General features: G+C 36.9%; 1 protein-coding gene across 1 annotated transcript in view; it reads left to right on the forward strand.

The window, feature by feature from the left end:
- The first annotated feature begins 1,540 nt into the window (after nt 1-1,540).
- Nucleotides 1,541-24,109, forward strand: part of LOC127423446 (renalase-like) — a 91,405-nt gene continuing 68,836 nt past the window's right edge. The window contains exons 1-4 of the mRNA XM_051667746.1: nt 1,541-1,737; nt 2,436-2,541; nt 2,703-2,848; nt 6,988-7,146. Coding sequence (XP_051523706.1) covers nt 1,620-1,737; nt 2,436-2,541; nt 2,703-2,848; nt 6,988-7,146 — 529 coding nt within the window. The 5' untranslated portion in view covers nt 1,541-1,619. The remainder of the gene's footprint in view (nt 1,738-2,435; nt 2,542-2,702; nt 2,849-6,987; nt 7,147-24,109) is intronic.

A 24,109-nucleotide genomic window follows, 5' to 3' on the forward strand; every position in this document is an offset into this window, starting at 1 on the left:
GTTATGACATTTAATCAACCAGACTTTAACAATAACACGTCTCCCTGTGCAATATTATTGTATTGTTGGCTGGCTGCTTCCTTGAACCTGATTTAAGTACTGGTCAATTATTATTGTCAATCTTTCGACTGACCTTATTAACATTTTTATCTAATTATTACATTGCTTAAGTAATTATTTATATTATTTTTATAATGAGACTAGATGATGAATTGTCCATTACAGTTGTCATATGAGTCAAGGACATAGAGCCCTTCTATCAAGGTTTCCTACAATGTAAGCGTAGCAATCATGGTGCATTTTTTAATGTACGTCTATGGAGGAGATGCTTTAGTGTGCTTAATAAACTGCTTTTGAGAGGAAACAGCTCATCACTTAATTAATTGACCGTCTGTCCGCTAATCTTCAACATGTTTTGCACTAAACAATCCTTTTGAAATGAACTATGTGTGAGTTTACTACGATAAAATTGCTGTTTTATAAGAGAAGACCCTGACATTTTTGCGACAGGTAAGTGTCAGTTTAGGGCTCTCCCTATTCATTTGTATGGTATCCGCAAACGGTGACTTACTGTCGTAACCGTCGACCGTTACGCTCTCTGCTTTCAGAAAAACGCGGAGGTTGCTCTCAGTGTAGAAGATCTCTGAGACACTTTATTAAGATTGAAAGGTTTAAAGAGCTAAAAAAAAAAAAAAAAAAAATTCTGTAGTTCCAGTTAATAAATTAAGCAAAAACATATATACTGAGTGCACTCTCTTAAATGTTGCTGTGAAACTGACACAGGATTTTTATTGTTATTGTTTTGAAGTTGAAAACTCTTTCACAACCCATGTATACTGATTAAAGGAATATTCTGGGTTCAATACAAGTTAAGCTCAATCGACAGCATTTGTTGCATAACGTTGATTACCACAAAAAATTATTTCGACTCGCCCCTCCTTTTCTTTGAAAAAAGCAAAAATCTGGGTTACAGAGAGGCACTAGTTTATTCCAAGTGAATGGGGCCAATTTTTGGAAGGTTTAAAGCCAGAAATGTTAAGCTAACAATTTTATGAAAGTACTTACATTACTTCTTATGTTAAAACGCTATAAAGTTGTTTAAATCGTTGTTTTTACTGTCATTTTAGGGTTTTGGGGGTTTGTTGACATTACATCGTCATGGCAACAAAATTGTAAAACTGGCTATAACTTTTGACAGAAAAGGTTAGCAAGTGATTTATTTACACTGAAATCATGTTAACACACTTATTGTTTACGTCGTGTGGCTATATTTTTGAAATAGTGAGCATTTTAACGTTTACGGATTGGCCCCCATTCACTTCCATTTTAAGTGCCTCACTGTAAACAAGATTTTTGCTTTTTTTAAAGAAAAGGAGGGGCAATTCTAAATGAATTTTTATGGTAATCAGTATTATGCCTCAAACTCGGTTTGCTGAGCTTAACTTGTTTTGAACCCGGAATATTCCTTTAACCAAGAGAATATTTTGTTTGGCCAACAAAAACTCTTTAGCCTTTCAGAATTCTTAAAGGGACCGAGGTGCTTTTAACCATGTGAGATCTTCCAGCAAGCACGATAGATTTGCTATTGTACTGCAGCTGTTTGTTTGACTTTTCTAACAATGTCTCGAGTTTTAATTGTTGGCGCTGGACTTACTGGCAGTATATGTGCTTGTTTGCTGCGGAGGGAGCTGCCAAGCAAAGTTAATATAGTCGTCTGGGATAAATCTCGGGGTTCAGGTTAGCATCTGTTTGAATGACACACAGAATGTTTATTGCACTAATATCAAACATCTTATCGAGTGGTGGATGTCTCATGCGTTAGCACTGAATTAGTGGTATTGGCAGCAAATTATCATGCATTAAGGTTGAACACAAGTCAAAATGTTTCTAAAACTGGTGACCTGCTGCTCTTTAGGGACGGAGGTCAGTCAGATAGAAAGCATACATTATGTATGTTGACTTCAGCTTTGACTTTAGATTCGTCCAAACTTGGCGACTAGACTGAGCCAGACAGAGTATTCAGTTATTCAATGGACTTTTATAATTGGATGATCCACCTAGAGACAACTCCTGAACTTTGTCCTGTGATTTAAAGGACACGCACACCTCAAATCTAATCAAGTTACACAGTCTTTAGGATGTGGATGATCAGATTCACCCAAATTATGATGCTATCAATAGGCAACATAATATATTATATTACACTACTGTACACATTGCATTTTACACTAGTTGTAAAAGTAAATGTATTAGTAATGTTATGGTAATATGCTGGCAAAATTCATGCTTTAAAGTACAAACATCCTTGCATCTGTGGTGAATGTGTTTTCATTTACCTCTAAAGATTAATCAAATTCACATTGATTGGACCTACTGATATTTTGAAGAGATGATGATGTTTCTAAACAGAGAATGCTTTAATGTTGACATTGTAGGCGGAAGAATGTCCACAAGCAGAAGTCCAAACAATCCGTCATGCACGCTTGATCTTGGTGCTCAGTACATTAGTGCCACACCATACTACTCTCGTATTCACAGCAGGTAGGCTTCATTTCTGAACTGTTTGATCGGTATGGTGTGGGTATTATTCTTTTAGGTTAAAAGGGAAACTGCTTTCTTTCATTGTGTTAAGATGAATTGCAACAGAGTATTCACGTCACAAAGCACCTTTGCCATTGTCATGATTTTCTTGTATTTTCTAGTTTTTATGAAGAGCTCTTAGCACATGACATTTTAAAACCTCTCATTGCACCTGTGGAAGGCATGATGTCAAAGGAAGAGGAGACTGTCAACTATGTGACTCCCAGCGGAGTCTCCTCCATCGTCAAACACTACCTCAAAGAGTCAGGTAGGTCATTACACATTCAGCTGCTTTCTTAACAATAACTGATTTCTTCTTGTTTTGCTTTAGTTTTTAATTGGGTTTCCTGTTTCATTTTTTGTTTTAAGTGTGTCATTTCTATGCCACTAGTGTCACCAAATGGAATTACTAAATAAATTACTGTTTTCAAACAGGTTTCCTCAACACAAAAACATAGTCCCGCCCCAAACTCATGCCATTGATTTATCCGATGTTGCTGTCAGTTTTGTTGGGATACTCAAACAAACAGACAAATGTTTTGATAGTGCCACATAGTGTTTACAATTTTAAAGGACTAGTTCACCCAAAAATTTAAATTCTCTCATCATTTACTCGCCCTCATGCCATCCCAGATGTGAATGACTTTCTTTCTTCTGCTGAGCACAAACAAAGATTTTTTTAAGAATATTTCAGCACTGTCAGTCCATACAATGCAAGTGAATGGTGACCAGATCTTTCAAGTTCAAAAATCACATAAAGGCAGCATAAAAGTAATCCATACAACTCCAGTGATTTAATAAATGTCTTCTGAAGCGATGCAATCTTTGGGTGAGAAACAGATCAATGTTTAATTCCTTTTTTACTATAAATCTCCACTTTCTCATTCTAAAAGTGGAACTTGAAAGGTCTGGTCACCATTCACTTGCACTGTATGGACCTACAGAGCTGAGATAGTCTAGTCTACAGAAGAAGAAGCTGTCCTTCAGTCAAGGAGGGGCTCCTGAAATAGATGCAGCCAAAAGGGAGATGAAAGAGGAAATCCTAAGGGCTAAACAAAAGTATAAAACTAAAGTAGAGAGGAAACTGGCTGCGAGGAACCTTGCCTCAGCTTGGTCTGGCATGAAAACCATCGTAGGCATACAGCAAAGCAAGAACAGAACCAACATTACTATGGATGGCTTTAGGTCAAATAGCGAATTTGCCAGTGCTCTTAATAAATTCTTCCTGAGATTTGATCAGTTTGACTTTAGGGATGAAGTCGAGGGACATAGATGTAAACTTAAAGATAGAAGTTGAAAAGTCCTTCCTTTCTCTAAAGATAAATAAGAGCCTTGGTCCCAACAATATCAGTGGCAAATTACTGAAATCTTGTGCAAGGCAATTAAGTTCTATCTTCTATGTTATTTTTAATATGTCTCTAAACCTACAACGTGTACCTAACCTGTGGAAGCAGGCTGTCATTACCCCGGTTCCTAAAGGCAGTAGTCATAAAGCTTTTAATGACTTCAGGCCGGTTGCCCTCACTTCTCTTGTAATCAAAAACTTGTGAAGACAGAGCTTGTAAGGGAAACCGAGCATGAACTCGACCCTATGCAGTTTGCCTATAGGGCGCACAGAGGAGTTGTGGATGCTACAATCACTCTACTTAACCTTTTGTTTAAATATCTGAGGGAATAAAACACATGCTAGATTGTTATTTATTGACTTTTCCTCAGCCTTGAGGAATACAACCCCACATTTTAGCCATGAGGCTGACCGAGCATTTTGAGTTGATTCACAATCTTGTGGGTTGGATATTGGATTTTCTGACAAACAGAACACAAAGAGTGAAAGTAAATGGCATTTTATCAGATTCATCATGTTCTTCTACTGGCTCACCCCAGGGCTGTGTTCTCTCACCCTTTATATTCTGTACACAAACATGTGCCAAAGTAAGCATGAGAATAGGACCATATTGAAATTTGCAGATGATACAGTCATTGTGAGTCTGCTACACGCCAATGAGTCCAGCCACGGCCCAGTCATTGATGAGTTTGTCACTTGGTGCGACGAATCTATCTTGGAGCTAAACATAACCAAAACAAAGGATATGATCATAGATTTTAGAACTCATGCTTCAATCTATGAAACTACGATCATTAAAGACCAGGCTGTGGAATGTGTAGAAAGCTACAAGTATCTTGGGACAGTCATAGACTCCAAATTGACCTTCGAGAAGAATTGTGAGGCAGTATGTAAAAAGGGACATCATCGTCTGTTTTGTCTCAGAAAACTGTCCCGATTTCACATTGATAAAACCATGATGACTCTCTTTTATCGGGCTTTTATTGAATCAGTCTTGTCCTTTTCCCTTGTGTCATGGTTTGGTAACCTGTCTCTGAAAAACAAAAATTCTCTGAACCAAATTGTCAAGTGGGCTAGTAAGCTTATAGGTGATTCTCAACTCAACCTACCAGTTCTTTACTCCACACAGCTGTAGCGTACGGCAAGCTCTATTTTTAAAGACTGTTCCCATCTTTTACATAGCGAATTCCAGTTTGTGGCCCCTAGGTGGAGAACACAACGATACTTTTGTACCTGCAGCCATTGCACTTTTAAACAAAACTAGTATGAGATGATGCACTTCGCCATGCATGGCACCTTAAGCTTTTGAGGGGGTGGATGGGTGTGTGTGTGTGTGTAGAAGCACATTGTCATGACCTTCTTAGGAGTCCCTATATACCATTTTGATATTGTAATGATACTTGTTTTAAAGTATGTTTTGATGTCTTATGAATTTGTATCGCTGTGATGTCTTAACTATGGATTGCTGAATCTCCTATCTGCACAACAAATTTACCTTTGGGTACTAATAAAGAAACCTTGACCTTGATATTCTTAAAAAAAAAATCTTCATTTGTGCTCAGCAGAAGAAAGTCATACACATCTGGGATGGCATGAGGGCGAGTAAATGATGAGAGAATTTTCATTTTTGGGTGAACTGTCCCTTTAAATGAAATCAATCTGCGAATGGCCTGCCTACATTTGTCTCTAAACTAAGAGAGGAGAAAGTATTTTAACATTGGAAAAATGACACTTCACCTTTACTCTAAAATGCTGGGCAAATATTGGAATGCAAAAGTCTACATTTTTATATTTAAATTGTAAAAACAGCATTAGATGTAACAAAAGTACTTTTTGTTGTTGTTGTTTTTAGTTTTTTTTTGTTGTTTTTTTTTTGGCTTTTTGCAGTGGGCAGTTTTACACAGAATGGCTTTTATGTAGTTAATCACAGTCAGAGAAGCAAGGCAGTTTTCATAAACAATTTTATTGTTGTTCATAAAGCAGCTGTTTTTCATCAGCTGTTTAATGACAGAAATGTGCTGCCAGAGAATTATTTTTGGGTCAGTGAGGCCTGAGTCATCCAGCTGTTGCGTCTTCCAAATGTTACCTTTTTAGAAATATGTCAAATTTCCTAGAGAGGGATAGTGCAGAAGAGTTTGACTATACTATGCAATCTGATTTATGAACCCTTAAAATCAGGGCACTTAGTCAATAATCTGGCCCTTTAGAAACAGTTGTTTTGATATTTTGCATGTGCTGGAACAAAGGAAAAAAATAAAATAGCAACAGTCAGATGGAAGTGCATTAATATGTAGTTACATTGGGGAAACAACACAAATACTAGTATTCAAAGATCAGCAACACTTTATGCATGGGATTTTCATGGAAAGTTAATTGTGCATATTTGCACACTATTTATCTCAGCCCATTGCCCTGACCTGATTTCAGATTTTGATTTGTTTTCAACATTTCTTCAACATCTCTTTAAAGGAATAGTTCACCTAAAAAACAATCATCTTTTAAGTACCCTCTTGTTGTTCCAAACCCATACTGTATTGTTAGGTAGAATGACAGTCTCTGTCTCCATTTGCTTTCATTTAATCTTTTTTCATACAATGAAAGTGAATGGAAATTGAGGGTGTCATTTGGCCTTGCATCTCTTATTGTGTTCCACTTAAGATATAGAGGCATACGGGTTTGGAACAATATGAGGGGGAGTAAATGATGACAGAATTTTAATTTTGGGTGAACTATCCATTCAACCTGTTTGATAAAAACAATGTGCTATTATTTTCTATGTAACTGTGGGTGTTTCTGTACGAGTTTCTTTCCACTGTTGTCTTTGTTTCTAAGCTAAGGGATCACATAGAACTATTTGCATGTGCCAATAAACAAAATTTTGACTGATTTCCTAATGGCATAAAATCCAAACTTTTAATTCTGTTTGACCTTCTTTGGGAATGTCAAAATGTCCCGTTTCTCTCTCTCTCTCTCTCTCTCTCTCTCTCTCTCATTTCTTCTTCTCTCCTTTTACTTTTTGCTATGTTCAACATTGCCAACTGTGCTCCTCCACACTCAAACAGGAGCAGAGGTGCTCTACGACCATCACGTCACTCACATTTACCAGAAAGACGCTGGCTGGGAAGTGTGTCGCAAAGGCGGAACGCCAGAGCATTTTGACATAGTGGTTTTGACCATGCCAGTAACCCAAATACTTCAGCTCCAAGGAGACGTGGGATCTTGTGAGTACATTACCACACCACCACAAAAACACACACTTTGAAAGTTGAAAATAAAATAGATTTTAGTCTGCTGTCTCCCATTGTGGCTGATGTGTTTAAATTGAGGAAAGTTCATTTTACCTCCCAACTTGTTTGTTTTCGTAAATAACCTACTTAAAATGATAGTTTACTCAAAAATCTATCATTATTTATGTTGTTCTAAAATGGTAGGACTTTCTCTGTGTAATAAAAAAGGAGAACATTTTTAATATACTGGTCGCTATGCTCCATGTGATGACAATGAATGGGCACAGGAGCTTCAAGCTTCAAAACAATGCAAAAAGAAAAACTAAAGTGTCATAAAAGTAGTCTTTGTGTTAGAAAAAGACAGGAATTTAAGATGTAGTGATGGTTAAGTCATTGGAATGACATCAGGGTGAGTAAATGACAGAATAAAAAATTTTCTGTGTCCTAATGCTTTGGCTTACATATCTTTTAAATGAAAAATAGTCAGACTCCATTAGTCTCAGATGCACAGGTCCACCTCTCCGTTTCAGGCCAGTATCTAAGGTCAGCTAGTAGAGAGAGGGATTGCCCTTGGCTGATGGTCTTTAGAGACCCCAAATCTTCAACTTAAACAGTCTCACTGGAGTAGGGTCCAAATTGATATACTCAGTATGCTTTTTTTTTAAATGGTAAAACATGAGTCCTTCAGTACGAATATGGAAATGTGAGAGTCAGGTCTGGGTCTTCTGGGTGCTGGAGATTCTGAGTAACTGTGAATAATGCATGGTGCGAGGAGAAAGTCACAGCCTCAGAAAAAGAGCTGCATCGCAAATTAAAGGATGAATGAAAAATGGAATGAGACAGCTGAAAATGGTGGAGGAGTTGCTATCTGAAAAAAAAAAAAAAGGCAGTCTAAATGGTTGTGGTGTCACGCACAGAGCTGCAGAAGTAGGGCAGAGCCGCATGGTTCTCTACACTGTTGATATGCTATGAAGTGGCTGCAATGGAGCAGCTAAAAAATTAATCTGAAGTGGTCTGGATGGAAAAGGAGGCCATGTGATTAATGTCACAGGACTTTAAAAAACTGAATGCATTTAGATGAGGAGCAAAACCGTAAGGGGCCACTTGCTTCGTTATTGCATGCTTAACCCTATAAGCTTTGAGGGTGTTTTTAAAGATTTCCTGTTTCAGTGGCATTCCCAAAATTAAAGGTTTATAACTAGACAGAAAAACTAAAACGAGGGTCAAGTGTTTAGTATCATTTTAAAGAAAACTTTTCAAAATTTTAATGATATAGATTATGATAAATTATGAGACTTTCAGCCTGAAAAACAAAATCAAATGAGTCGAAAATTATTTTATTTCTTATTTTTCTGATTTTACATTATATACAGTACTGTGTAAAAATCTTAGGCACATAAGATGTTTCACAAAATAATTTTTCTTAAGATGGTTATTTATATCTTCAGCTTTAGTGTCAATAGGAAATATAAATGTTAGACTCCCAAACATTATTTTACAGAAAAGATTAGAACAGGGAGCCCTGCAACAGATGTCATGTCCCCCACAAAGCCCCCCACTGAACATTGTGTCAGTCTGAGATTACATGAAGAGACAGACGCAATTGAGACAGCCTAAAAATCTATTTAGGCTGTCTCAATTGCTTCTGTCTCTTTATGTAATCTCAGACTGAACTGTGGTGAATTCTCCAAGAAGCTTGGAACATCCTATCTGCCAACAACCAAGAAAAATTATGTCCAGGTGTACCTAGGAGAATTGGTGCTGTTTTAAAGGCAAAGGTGGTCACACCAAATATTGATTTAGCTTTTATGTTTACTGGACTTTGCATGACATTAAGTGATAAATGAAAACTATTTATGTCATTATTTTTGAAGACATTCTTACTATGCAACATTTTTCACAAGTGCCTAAAACTTTTGCACATTACTGTGCAAAAGTAGCTCCGAAAAACTGCTTTTGTTTTGTTCTCAATCATGTCAACTGTAATTAAGTAAAAGTTTGTGTTGATACGACAAAGCAATCAAAAGTTACAGCATTACAAATATAATTTATCCTAGTGTACAAAAACATGTCAACTGTCCAAAAGCTTCTCCAAACAAATAAAACATAATATTTGTACATAAGAATTAATAACACATGCAAACACAACAGTGACTAAAGGTTTGCATAGCATGCAGTCATGATTTTAATAATGAGATTTCACAGAATGCGTTTCATCATTTAGTCTGTATCCGATGCTGTGTGCTTATTGTGCAAATTGTGCTTCATGTCAATTATCTAATGATGTGTACATCCGATTACCTTGTTTGTGGGTTTGTTTTTCAAAGATATTCAACTACTCTAAGTAATGGTATGTGATATTGTATGTTTTGTTTATTTTTTCGTAAAGTTGTAAGCGTTATATATACTTGGCTATTACTCGCTATATTTTTGTCTGTGGTAAAACAAATAGGCTAGTTGAATTCTACTCTTTGAGAGCCTTCCAACGACATATGACACATTTTGATTAGGTTGCAATAATATGTACAGTGCAGATTTTTTTATAAATTATCGAAACAGAAAACTTCTGATTTGTCTGCAAATTTCAAAGTACTTGTTCAGTTTTGGTCATAATTCCTACATGCATTGTAAAGTAAAGCTTCTAAGCTTTCAAACGATCATCACCGATCCTCCACCTGGTCATCTAATGGTTAGACGGAGACCTGGAGAGGCCTTCAAGCCACAGTGTCTCGCACCCTGTGAAATTTGGTGGAGGATTGGTGATGATCTGGGGGTGCTTCAGCAAGGCTGGAATTGGGCAGATTCGTCTTTGTGAAGGACGCATGAATCAAGCCATGTACAAGGTTATCCTGGAAGATAACTTGCTTCCTTCTGCTCTGACAATGTTCCCCAAATCTGAGGATTGGTTTTTCCAGCAGGACAATGCTCCATTCCACACAGCCAGGCCAATCAAAATGTGGATGGAGGAGCATCAGATCAAGACCCTGTCATGGCCAGCCCAATCTTCAGACCTGAACCCCATTGAAAACCTCTGGAATGTGATCAAGAGGAAAATAGATGGCCACAAGCCATCAAACAAAGCCGAGCTGCTTGAATTTTTGCGCCAGGAGTGGCATAAAGTCACCCAACAGCAATGTGAAAGACTGGTAGAGAGCATGCCAAGACCCATGAAAGCTGTGATTGAAAATCAGGGTTATTCCACCAAATATTGATTTCTGAACTCTTCCTAAGTTAAAACATTAGTATTGTGTTGTTTAAAAATGAATATGAACGTGTTTTCAGACCTAGAATAATGCAAAGAAAACAATGCATCTTTTTTGTTATTCTGACCAGTTGTCATTTTCTGCAAATAAATGCTCTAAATGACAATATTTTTATTTGGAATTTGGGAGAAATGTTGTCAGTACTTTATAGAATAAAACACAATTTTTAATTTTACTCAAACACATACATATAAATAGTAAATCCAGAGAAACTGATAATTTTGCAGTGGTCTCAATTTTTTCCAGAGCAAAAGTGGAGATGAGCATTTGTTCCACAGAGATGAAGTTGATTTATTGTCTGGCAAGCTCCAGTCAATGTAGGTTCTCATTTCCAATTGGTTCTCTGTCAAGTCATACTTATTTTAAAGCCACTTCAACAAGACATTGCTTTTTGGACCCTTTGAAGTGTTATGCTATTTTGTGTCAAGGCTGGTTTTACTATGAGAAAATCCATGTGTTCAGAGAAACACTGCTCCTGGGAGACACATTAGAGCTATTTCTTTAAATTCCTTAAACCCTTTAGATCTTTCATTTTTAGTGGTCTATGTTTTTCATTTTTTCATTTGTAACATTTTTTTCTTTTCTGCGTTCAGCTTTGTTTTCATGGAACATATGACCATATTCAGTTTTTTTTTATGACCTAACTGAATCTTGTTTTCAATGCTTCTGTGTTAAATAATACAATCTAGCAGAGGTCCAGCTGTTTTTATGGTTCGTTTGATCATTTATACATGTAGAGATGGTGAATTCTTTAGGAATATAACTGAGCTGATTCATTCCAGGATTGTCCAGGGAAATTTGTTTTACATTTTCGCATGACTTAGTGCTTTAACCGCATGCCAGGCTAACATTATAGTGCATTCAGTCTACAAATTATGATACTATTCTTAAAAATCATGGTGTATTAACACATAGTTTTGATAAAATTTGTGTTGGATTTTTGTCCGTATTGTGTATGGGCATGAGCAGGCCACAGATTTCGTTTGTTATGATGTCATCATGTAAGTGGTGTTATATTTGTAGTGGCAGCTGCTGGACAGTTGGTGGCAGCAGGCAGGTATGATCCACTACCACTTGCAGAGATGCAATCTGGAAATAATTTTCTCAGATTCCAACTGCACACTGAAAAAATAAATGCATCACACTTGCTGCTTCATCACAGCATACCATTCAGCAGAAGTCTACGTCATTCCAAACCTGTTTGACTTTCCTTCCTCCTTGGAATACAAAAAGAGATGTTATGCAGATTGTTCAGTCTCACTCACTATTCACTTTCATTGCATGAAGAAAAGTTGCAATGTAAGTGACTGGTGACTGAGGCTATCAGTCTGTAACATTTTCTTTTTTGTGTTCCAGACATACAGGTTTGGAATGACAGGAGGGAGTAAATGACATAGTTCAAAAATGAAAATGATCCCTTTAAGTTTTATTTTATGCCTTTTTGGGTTGAAATGGTGTTGAAAGCATTTGAAAGCAGCCTTTACCCTAAGTTTGGAGAATGTATTTTTTCATGTTTCACTCCAAACTGCCATGTGTAAATTTGTCTCACATTTTAGTTGATCCATACCATCACAAGAAATTAGAACCTCAGAACTGCCCTGAATCTGCAGTGATCAGACCATTTGATGTTGGACATTGACTGTCAATGAAAGAAACTAGACTTACAGTACTATACTGTTCTTTTATGTTTTTGATAGACCTACAGTATACAGTACTCTTAACACAACATACAGACATATAAAGATGTTTTTCAAGCTCTTATTTCAAGATCTGATTATAAAGTTAAAGAAATGAGATCATTCTGGTCATGTTTAGTGTAGCCGCATGAGATACTGATAATGATATAATGATGTGCCAGAAGCAGCATAACATCTTCCAGACATCCAATTTCCACATTATGTTTCATCATATTCCACATGTATGTTGTGCATTATTAGCGCCCAAGCACTGAAAATGAGGAGGCCCTTTTGTTCTTCTAAGGATTCTTCTTCTTTTCAAGGTTTTCTGTACTTTTGGGGTACTTAACGTGTGAAAACTCTTGAAAGTTTGCATACATTTCTGAGTCGTCGACCATTAGGGCTGGGCAAAGTTGCAGGGGGTGGGGGGTCTTTGTAGTGCCCCCTTGAAAATGGGCAGGTATGGGGGCTCTGTAGCACCCCCATTTCACCTACAGTCACCAAAATTGCACATGGGGAGAGATGAGAGTATTACCGAAGGTGGATGGTTTGTATGAGCCCACTCATCCACCTATGCGTAGCCTACTCGCTCACATAGTATTGCACGTAAGCATTGTAAACTTTGAAGTGAACAGTTCACAGCACACAGATTTGAGAATACAGTTACATGTCTTTGTGCCATTTTTGAAAACATTTCCTGTTCAACTGAACACACAAGTGAATATCACATGCCTGGCATTTCCAAGGTGTTACCTGCCTTTTACTGTGCTCTACTTTGCAAAGCATGCACTTCTGGTGACCAACAGTGGCAATATCCATTGCATCTGATGTCAGCTCAGCTCCTGGAACCGGTACATGGACACTACTGGTCTGTTTTGGGCTACTTTTTGTGACACACCACAGAGCTCTGCAATAAGCTGTTCCATGAACTCTTTGTGGGTCATGTTACCACCTAGCTCTTTGTGCATAATGAAAGCGTTGGTGGAAGCAATGCCCAATAAGTGTAGAAAGATCTTTCTGTACCACTTCATTGTTTTATCACTAATTATATAAACAAAATTAAACTAACATCTGTAAAATAGTGGGTAAATGTGTAATTACTCTTTCTGATTTTCGATTGGGGTGCTGCGTGCCCTCCTAGTGCGAATGGCAGTTGAAGGCGAGAGTGATGCAGCCACATTCCTAAAAAAAAAGTTGAAAAGTATTATTACATGTATAATACCAGTAGCCTATATGCATAAATGACAGAAAACTAATGGGTATAGACGCGTGCTGTATATGTCTGTCAGTGGTACATTACCAGAGATAGCACACTGCAAACATTTACTCATTCGCGCACTTCATCGACCGGGCATATTTACAGCACATTTACACCCAAACAGATATTTGTGAGCACAAGTTTCGTTGATGATAATACTAGTTAAAATATAATCTAAACATTCATATTACTTTTATATCATATTACATATCATATTTATATCATACAGCATACAATTTAAATAACTGCTTTAGCCGAAACAACAATTAAATGTAACTAAAACTTGCCTATTAGGACATATTTCAAATTTCAATACTCTGAATACTGGCTGGCAAGTCTGGAAATAGTCTCGCTAGTAAAATATGTACATGTTTATATAAAATAGCATGTCAACTATTGTAAGTAAAACTAAATGACTTACTCATCCGAAATTGTATCCTCGGCTGGATCAAGTCGCTCTTCAAAATGTAAACGTTCATCGTCGGAGTCCCGCTCTTCTTCTGAGGATAATGTGAACTCTTCGTCACTATCCAGGACCATCTGTAGAGCTTCCTCACCTGTGTAGCGTGCCATCTTCCAAACGCACAGGAAAGTGAATGAATCTGATGATGAAACTTGATGTTTTTTAAGGCATTTTTGCCTTAACATCGCTTTGTTTCATACAGATTATATTGCAGGAGAATATTTGTTTGAAAGCGCACCCTGTTTATTTTCTTTATTTTACAAAAGCACAAGGTTTTGTTGTTATTGTGAGTGTACACAAATAAAAGTAGACCCTTTATAGTTTCTAATGATGTCTTACATCTGTATGCCCAAAAATGACAGAGTATTTTAAGTTGTTTCCACTGTTATGAGGAAAATATCCAGCAGGACGCGCTGGCACGTCCGTCGACCCCAGAGGGTTAATCCCACGCACGACAGCGCCAACTGGTGTCCATCCCTCTAAACTCAAACAGTCCATATACGCCCACGAGAGCCCCCGCAACAACTTTCCCGTCGGATTGCTTGTTTGGTGTTTCTATACAAATTTTGTGAGACAGAATTTCCCATCAGAAGATAATCTATAAAACAAACTACAGCCAATAGGTGGAATAAACACAAAGAACATATAGATTAATCCACATAACTGTCCTGAAGGTGTGTTCCTCCACACAACAAACTCCAACTGCTAGTGGAACCAGCAAAAAAAAAAAAAAAAAAAGGCCGTTCAGTTTCCTCGGGCAGTCAAACGAATATTCACTGAGCCGGCCATTTGACTGCTACATGAGTGCAAAAAATGACCCAGACACTCCAATGTCCTGCAAGAAATACTCCACAAAACAAACTCCAACCAATAGGAGGCATAAGCACAAAGAATGTGCAGATTCATCCACAACACTGACCCGAAGGAGTGCTGCTACACAAAACAAACTCCAGCCGCTAGGCGGAACCAGCACAAAAAGAAAAAAAAAGGCCCTCAGTTTCCTCGGACGGTCAAGTGAATGTTCAGTGAGCCGGTCCACTTGGCTGCAACGTAAGTACCACAAAATAACTTACTCAGTCCATTGACTTTATGAAGGACATCGTTTGCTGGGGACATGTAAATATTTTGCGGCCATCCTTAGCATCTATTCTCAATTTGCCCAAGAACATCAGTACAAAAGCGGCCTTCCATTGATGTAAAAGTTTCTTGCATTCTTTGAATCGATCGTGTTTCTCTCTTGTCGAATTCGCAAAGTCTGTGAACAAGAAAACACTGTGGTTCTTCAAAGAAAGCCTTCCTTTACTCCTCGCCTTGCGTAACACGAGATCTTTATTGTAAGATCTCAGAAATTTGGCCAGAGTTGATCGGGCCTGTCTCCCTCAGTGGATCACCGAGCCGGAACCCTGTGAGCTCGCTTGATTTCCAGCTATGGCCTGTTATGTTGAGCAGAATTTCACCATATCCTGATCTTCTTCGTCCTCAGGAATTCCAACAATTCGGACATTATTCCGCCGGTTACGATTGTCCAAGTTCTCCAGCTTCTCCCAGACGTGTTCCAAATCCACCTTGGTCACTAGCGGATTAGCAGCTAATTCCCTCTCTGATGACTCCAGATAATCGATCCATTTCTCGACATCCCCCACTCTTGTAACCACCTCAGTGAATTTCATCTTCATGGCGGTGATCGATCGACGTATTACAGCAAGATCCTCCAAGTCAGCAACGACCTTCATCAGCATTGCTGACATGTTCAACAATTCTCGCCGAATTTCCCTCACTTCTCCAGCCAAATCAGCTCCCTGGCGTGCAGCCTGCTGCTTAGGGGTATCAGCTTGAGCATGTAAGTGTCTTTTAATGTCTCCAGAGCACGAGGATTTTGAATTCTTTGACATATTGTCTTCCTAGAACAGTTAAGGATCGGGGTGTGTCGAATCTCACCGGTTTATGACATAAAAAGTATTAAAACTAGCAAAGTTTTCACATGTCTGAACCTCGCATGGCGTCACGTACAAAACTACAGACTTAAAAATATGTCAAAGCTGTTACAGAAGTTATGTCAGCTCATATGCACAACCTTTTTTCACAAAAGATAAATCGATGAGGAAAACCGAAGCTTCAAAGAAAATACACAGGGAAATTTGGATTTTATTCTGTTATTTTCTGTAGTGCTCGTAAAAAGATTATGTGAAGTGTCACTGAACTTGCCTATGCATAAATCCTGACAGTGTTTAGTTATATACAGGTGTGTTAGCTTTCACAATCCTGAACATCATCAAATCAGTTTGTTCATCGTTTCTTATAGTCAGTGCTCGAATTGAATCAAGTCTTATGGGGGGTCCCCACCATAAGACTTTAGTGTTGAAAAAGAATAAAAAAATAGATACATTTTCAGTCCAATGCTATATAACAAAGTGAGAGAAGCTACTATTCTTCTTTTAAATGGCTTACTCCAAGTAATACTGGATTTAGAGGGTGACAAAGCAGCAGACCCAAAAGGGCAACTATGGCAGATATACCAGGGGACTACAAATAAGGCACTTGAAAACCCGTAAAATCACGTGACTTCAAAATACATTGAAATGTCTCAAAAACAGTAGAAAATAATCAGATGGCTTCCAGACTCAATAAGATTTCAAAATATTACTGTTTTTACTGTATTTTGGATCAAATAAATGCAGGCTTGGTGACCTTTTGAACAGTATTGACATCCAACAGAATAATTCTAGCATTATTTACCAATATAGTATTTACTACCCTAAAAACAACTGGATGATTGATGTGACACTTTGTGATAATAATTTTTGTTCCAAAAGACTTGTTTAAATGCATGAAACTAGTTTATTAGATATTAAAAATATAAATTGTGACAAGATAGGCTGTCAGTCTGTGTGTTAGTGTTGGTGGGGATTTTTCAGTGATTTCAGTGCAGTTACATTGTTACATCAATAGGTGGAAGCAAGGGACTGTTATGAGTCAGTCAGCAGACTATTCAACCATTTCAGTCAAAAAGGCTGCTTTATTCAGGAACAAACAATGCTATGGTTATCAATATGTCAATTATTGCTATTTCAAAGTGAATCCCACATTTATATGCGGATGTAATTCCCTAAACTTTGCAGCATGTACGTGGCCGTTGGTCCTCCTCTTAGCAGCATGAAAAACAAGTTTTATACAAATTCTGAATGGATTATATATAGTATAGAAAGCACACAAGGAGCACTCCCTTTATAATCACTAAAAAGCTGTCACTCATCTTCATCGTGATCTCTAGCACCCCCGTAGAACCAGGCCCATTAATAATAAAAAATGAGTAAGCCTAAATGTTTCCAGTTTATGCAAGGAATACAAAAGCCCCGACATGGAGTGGATAAGATGTATAGTAGAAAGATATAGAGAGAGAGAGAGAAAATTACCCTTCAAAAAAGTCAGTAAGAAGCTTTCTCTTCCCGACTACGAGTGGAGGTTTATTATTCTCCATTTTTTTTAGCTAAAATTAGCTTCACCGGAGCGGCACCAAGCAAGCAGTCATGTCAACGATGTCATGCGCTTAGCAGTCTTTAGATCTGGGGAGGGGCATTTACATTTTAAAGAGACAGGATAACTAGCCTATAAACAAACTTATTTGTTCGAGCACTGCTTATGATTATTTATTATTTGCACAAGTATATGGCTCATGTGCAAATTCATGTTTGCAGGACAAGAAAAGGCTAATTGTCCCCTCACTGAATGGGAGGATAATAATAATAAAAAGGAAAAACAGACATTATGCTCTTTTTTTCAGTTTTAGGCTATATTGTTTTGTGTAAAACAAGAGTTCTTCATTAGATTGACATTGTTTTCTTATGTGGGTTGATATGGTCAAAGATAGACTTAAGCAGGTCTAAATATTCTTCCTTAGATTTCATAAACAATAACCCTACATTGTATGTTTTTATTTTCAAAGTAAAGTTAATCAAAACCTATTTGTTAGTTGAGGGTTCTTCAGCCAGACCTTAAGAAGGAATTTATAGCCAGATTCAAATGTTAATTAAAAACCCCTTGTAATGTAATTACATACTATTTTAATGTAATTAAATGCATAATATTAAGTTTTATTTTTGTGTTAGGTAATATTAATACAAAAAGATCAGATATATGAAAGCTTTTTCTACTCCTCCTTGGGGATTCATGAGACTGTTGCCACATTATGCCAAAACATTGAAGACATGCTAAATTGCGAACAGATTTTGATATATCGAATGGTGTTGCCATGGCGAGGCATTAAATTAATGGCAAAAATGGGAAACTGGAAGGTTCTCATATCTTCTGTGTGCAATGTGTGATTTAGATCAATTTTGAGATGTAAGTTTAGTCTTGGGGGATAATCACATGGATTTGACTATTTTCGGTCACGGTCATAGCGCCATCACCTGGCAGCAGGAAGTGTGGCTCTTACAACAGACTTTAAAATAGTCCTCTTATATTTAACTAAATTGCTTCAAAATTGTTTAATGTCAAATGCCAAATGCATGTGTCCACATTACATTGTTTTCCAAAAGACACCAAGTGGAAATGGACCCATGGTGCTTGGGCCCATCATCGCTGCTTGCAGCTATATTTGGTATTGCTTTCAGTGAGGATTGTGTATACAGTATATCTTGCAGAACAGCAACAAAAGGGATATTTTTTACATCATGCTGATAATTGCAGGTTTTGATTCTTTTAAACACTGCATAGATCAAAATGAACAGCATGTAAGATGGCCTGGAACATATAGTTCTTTACATGTCAGTTACATCAGCTCATATTTTTATTAGTGGTAGTAGTATTATATTAGTTTAGGACTGAACCATGCAAACAGCAATATTTCTTTTAACCTGAATGCAGTAACAGTCATGTCCTTACAGCCTTACCCTTCCATTCAATGGACTTTGGCTTCCCTATTGGCTTTCCTTGTGCAGGGGAAATGAGGAGGAAATATGAGTGTGTATCATTTGCAAAAGATGAATGAGCTCCATGAGCGCTGCTGGGCTGTGGCATGCCTGATGTGGATCAAAGCACTCTCTGGACTGATTTGTTCCCTCTAATATATTACTGAACATTTAGGGTTAGCGGTTTGACTGGGGTTACATAAGTTTAGGGCAGAGGTGTTCTTTCACATGAGCAAGCCGTGCCAACTCTGGTGCCAAAACCTTAATTCATTTCCTTGCAGCCAATTGCCAACAGATTCTGCTTGGTTCTTGGACAGAAATTCCCCTCAATGTTTGGATGTTTTACATTTATTTATTGCACTACTTTTGTCCTTTATTCTTTCATTTTAGCTGTCTGTTGTCACTGACATGCTTCACCAGCTGCCAGAAATTAACAGACAGAGTGGAATGCATCTTTTGCGAGCACTGGCACAATCAGAATTGGAGTGACATAAAACGTTCAAGTGTTCTCAAGACTCTGATTTTCCTTTGTAGAAACTCTACAATCACAAAAGAGCAATGCAAAGAATAATTTTGCTAGTAAAAATGTCTAAGCCTCCTTTAAAACGAGATACAGTAACACTTTACAATAAGGTTCCACTGGTTAACATTAGATAACATTACATTTACATTTATGCATTTGGCAGACGCTTTTATCCAAAGCGACTTACAGTGCACTTATTACAGGGACGATCCCCCCAGAGCAACCTGGAGTTAAGTGCCTTGCTCAAGGACACAATGGTGATGGTTTTGGGGATTGAACCAGCAACCTTTGGATTACCAGTTATGTGCTTTAGCCCACTACGCCATCACCACTCCCCATTAGTTATCATGAACTAACAATGAACAATAATTTTATAGCATTTATTAATCTTAATGTTAATTTCAACATACACTAATACATTTTTTAAAATCAAAAGTTGTATTAGTTAGCATTAGTTAATGTACTATGAACTAACATGAACTAAAAATTGATGATTGTATTTTTATTAAATAACGTTAACAAAATATTAATAAATGCTGTAAAAAATATTTTTTTATTTAGTTTGTTCTTGATACCTAATGCATTACCTAATGCATTAACTAATGTTAACAAATGGAATCTTATTGTAAAGTGTAACCCAATATACATTTACCTGTGAAGCAAAATTGCATGAGATATTACATTTTCAGAGATTGTGTGAATTAATCTTATGCTTTTGGCAAAAAACATTTCTTGTTTCAAGTATAAATCTGACTAAATGTTGTGTTAAAGTATTAGTGAACTAAGTATTAGTCATACATAAATCAAGATATATTATGAAAACAAATCTTTAAGGAACAGTTCACCCAAAAATGAAAATTTTGTCATTATTTATTAACCTTCACGTCGTTCCAAACTCATATAATCTTTCTATCTTTCAAGGAAAATTGTTTAAAAATCATCACGTCTTTTTGCCATATAATGAAAGTGAATTGTGACTCTAAAGGCCAGTTTATACTTCTGCGTCAAACCTACTGCGTATGCTCTGCGTAGTGGCCAACACTTTGGTTTGTATTTATAGTCCTACATTGTTGTGTCTGCGTCGTTTTGTGAGTACACAGCCAAAATGCTATTGTATTGAGACAAAAATGCCTTAATTTCTAAAATAACTGTACATTTTTATAAATAAACGATGGCAATGCAATGGTATTTGTGTATTCAAATTATATATTAAATTATTGAAACATTAAAAACAAGTTAATGTAGTATTTAGGTACATATTATTATTATTATTATTATTATTATTATTATTATACATGTTGCCTGCCATGTAGAGAGACAATAAATCAGGCCTAGACTGTATGCTTGCTTTTGACTCTTACATGCTTTGCATATTTTGATGCTCCGTGCTGAAAATAATAATCAAATTAATCAATAACTGCTTGCATGACCAACACACAATGGGTGTCGTTTTAAAGCTGAAACACTTTACTCTGCATTTAGGCAAAATAACCAACTTTTAACAGGTGCTTTTTAAATCTGCTGACAAATTAAAGTGTTCCGTTTTCATAACTTATGAAATATGATTATTTATACCATACAGTAAAACATACAGTCAAAACATCATACAGATCAGAAAGTTCTTGAGTAGAATATGACAAATGTTATTCCACTCGTATACCTGATATATAGAGAGTAAAAGACCATAGAAAAAAGCATAAAGTTTATTAGATGTAAACAGATGTGTCTTTTGTCGTGTTTTCACTTGACTTGTTCATATAAAACAGAATATAAAAAGAGCAGATGCTCACAAAAAATTAAACGGGTCCAAACACAATGTTACACAATCACTGATCAGTGAATATAGATGCATAGATAAAATAATCTTGGAGAAAATGCTACCACAGATTATTTCTTGTCATGCTGAGGGTGGTCTCTGGTAACACAGCAGACCAATCACAGTTGTCGTCTGCATCGACGTGACACACAGTTATGTTTTTGAAAAGGTGCACGTCTACGGCGTAGGTTCGACGCAGAAGTATAAATACAGCCTTAAAGACTTGGGAAATAGTGTCCAAGTTGTTACTTTTACTTTGGTTTTGTGGCTTTTCTTTCTTTCTTTTTTTTTCATGAGTCACCATTCACTTTTATTATTTTTTCATTTCCTAATTTCATTTATTTATTTTTTGTCAGGGACAATAAACATTAATCAAACATCTCACTTATGTAAATGTGTCAGGCTAATTTTCATCTGCTGTCCCTGGGCAGGTGATGTCAAAGGACAAAATTACACTCAAAACGCATACAGTAATTTTAATATAAACCATGTGCAAAAAGCCATGTGAAGATTTAAAGAAACATGTTTCCTTTTGTGTTCCATGGGAGAAAGACAGTCAGACGGGTTTGGACTGACATTAAGGTGTGTAAATAATGACAATTTTCATTTTTGGGAGAACTGTTCCTTTAAAATCTTAATCAATTTAGCTTCTCAGGTACATTTGTTAATATTAGTTTACTATAGTTAACATGAATTAACAATGAACAACAATTTTACAGTATTTATTATTCTTGGTTAATATTCATTTCAATATATGAATAATGTTTGTAAATTAATAGTTGTATACATTAATATTAATGCATTATGAACTAACAGTGAACAATTGTATTTTTATGAACTAACATTTTTATAACTGCTGTAAAAATGTATTGTTCATTGTTCATAAAAACTAATGTAACTTTACTCTAAAGTGTTACTTGTATATTGTTTCAAGCACATTAAGATACTTTTAATGAAAAATAAGGCAAAAGAAACAGATAAACAAAACAACTTTTTGCAGAGAGGGACACCTTCTAGCCCAGGAAACACATGCAGGCATGCACACACCAACATCCTCCAACATCTTGCCTAACATAAAACACTGTGTATGCTGAGCACAAGCCAGGAGTGCAGCACTGGCTCTTTCTGTGCATCATAGGATGTGATCTATAACATCTAACTATGCAGTGAGAGGCTGAATAAGTTCATTTCAAAATTAGAATCTGATCAAAATGCACTTCCACTTTGACAAGCTTGCCTAACCTTATGAAGAACATTTCTGCTTTTTGTGGTTAAAATAAAGAGAAGACCCAAAAGAGGAAGCTGACTCGATGCCAGTGAAAACTGTTTAGATTTTCTATGCTGAATAAGTATTCTTGTGTAAAACAAGAATCGTTATTTCCCAAACGTTATTATTTTTCATGATGTACTTCAATGTGCTCAGTCTCTGCTGTGATAGTGGAAATTCGATATTACATTTTAGATATTTTTTTTTTCCCGTGGCTTCTATGAAATCGAAATTCTTTTAAAACAATTATTTCTCGTATTTCAGCATTTGGATATTGTGGTTGTTTCCTCTTGATTCCAGGCACTTCTCTAGTTTTACAGTTGCAGAAAAAAAAAATGAGCCTCAGATCTATGAAGTTCAAAATTTACCACATCTAACCTTTTTATATGAGACTAAAACCTCCAACAAGCTGTGAATCATAACCTCTGATTCACTCAGCTGCACTTTATGGGCCACTTACAGATGCATTTATGCATATCTCCAGCTGCAGCTTGATAGTTGAGAATGAAAAAGGAATATTGCTGTCACTGTAAACGGCATCTGCATATAATAGTTTGAGCCATTCCATTACTCTCAATGAGAGATGGTGTGCCCACACCCTTTCCTATTGTAAAGTCCCTGCTTTTACTTCCTGTCCATCAGGGTGCTCTAAACTTAGTGAGCCTTTGTGCCCATAAGTGATTACATCACTGTGCTGAAATAGGGCATTTTTGCTGCTAACCTCCATGTGGCCACCAGTTACACTCGTGTGGATCTTTTCCACGACCCCGATCCCCTGATGGCCTTGAAACTTTGCTGATGTTGAAAAACATGATTAATTTCTAATTAAATTAAAGCTCTATTTTTGACAGACTCGCTCTCTCATGTGGTAAACAGTCTCCCTGCTGTGTTATTTGATTTGGGGTCTGGTTGCACATGATAGGTAGCATGCTGATTATTTCCTTTTTTTTTTTCTTTGTTGCCTTTTAAGAGCAGTTGATGATAAAAGGTATGACACGATGCATCATTAAACTTAAAACGGAGCTCCTTTTGTTCCCCAACACCAAACATAAATATCCTAGTGTATCATTTTGCTAGCAATTACCTCGAGCTGCATCCCGTGCCCGGAATACAATAAATGTGTCGAGTTACATCATCCTCCTCTCGGTTAGAGATTCTCTTTTTGTCTCCCATCGAGTGGCTGTCTGGGTTTGCTGCTTTCAAGTCTGGTGTGATGTAATCCCTCATTCTCACTCCTGACAGAAATGCATGCTTATTTCCCCTGCACTGTCTGGGTGTTGTGTGCTAAATGGATACTTAGTCCTCTCTCTCCACGGCTCTCTCAAAAGCACTCAGGAGACCAAACAATGGGAGGATTTTTTTTTGGGGGGGGGCATGCTCCCCCAGGAGATTGATTGATTGATTGATTGATTTATTTATTTGCAAAAACAACACCAAAGCATTCAATTCTGGTGACTTTGAGAGAAGCATTTATTAATTTTCTCAAGTATGTGTAGCACTGGCTAAAACTTAAAATAGAGTAACAGTACAAAAGCAAGACGCAGCGCAATGACAAGAGCAGAAGAGGTGTCTCGAGACTTGTTTTTAACAGTTGAAGTTCCTTTTAACTTGACACGGCTTCTTAACATGCAGAGATGCCAAAACGTAGTAAAAGTGATGTAGTGGTCAAAAACATCTATCTTGCTAATGTTTATGAAAAAAACAAATGGTTGAAAAACAGCACGAGTGGATGCAAAAACTTGTTTGGTGTGAGCAGCCCCTTATTCTCATGACACAGCACT

The sequence above is a fragment of the Myxocyprinus asiaticus genome, chromosome 32 (genome assembly GCF_019703515.2).
Source record: "Myxocyprinus asiaticus isolate MX2 ecotype Aquarium Trade chromosome 32, UBuf_Myxa_2, whole genome shotgun sequence".
NCBI lineage: Eukaryota > Metazoa > Chordata > Actinopteri > Cypriniformes > Catostomidae > Myxocyprinus > Myxocyprinus asiaticus.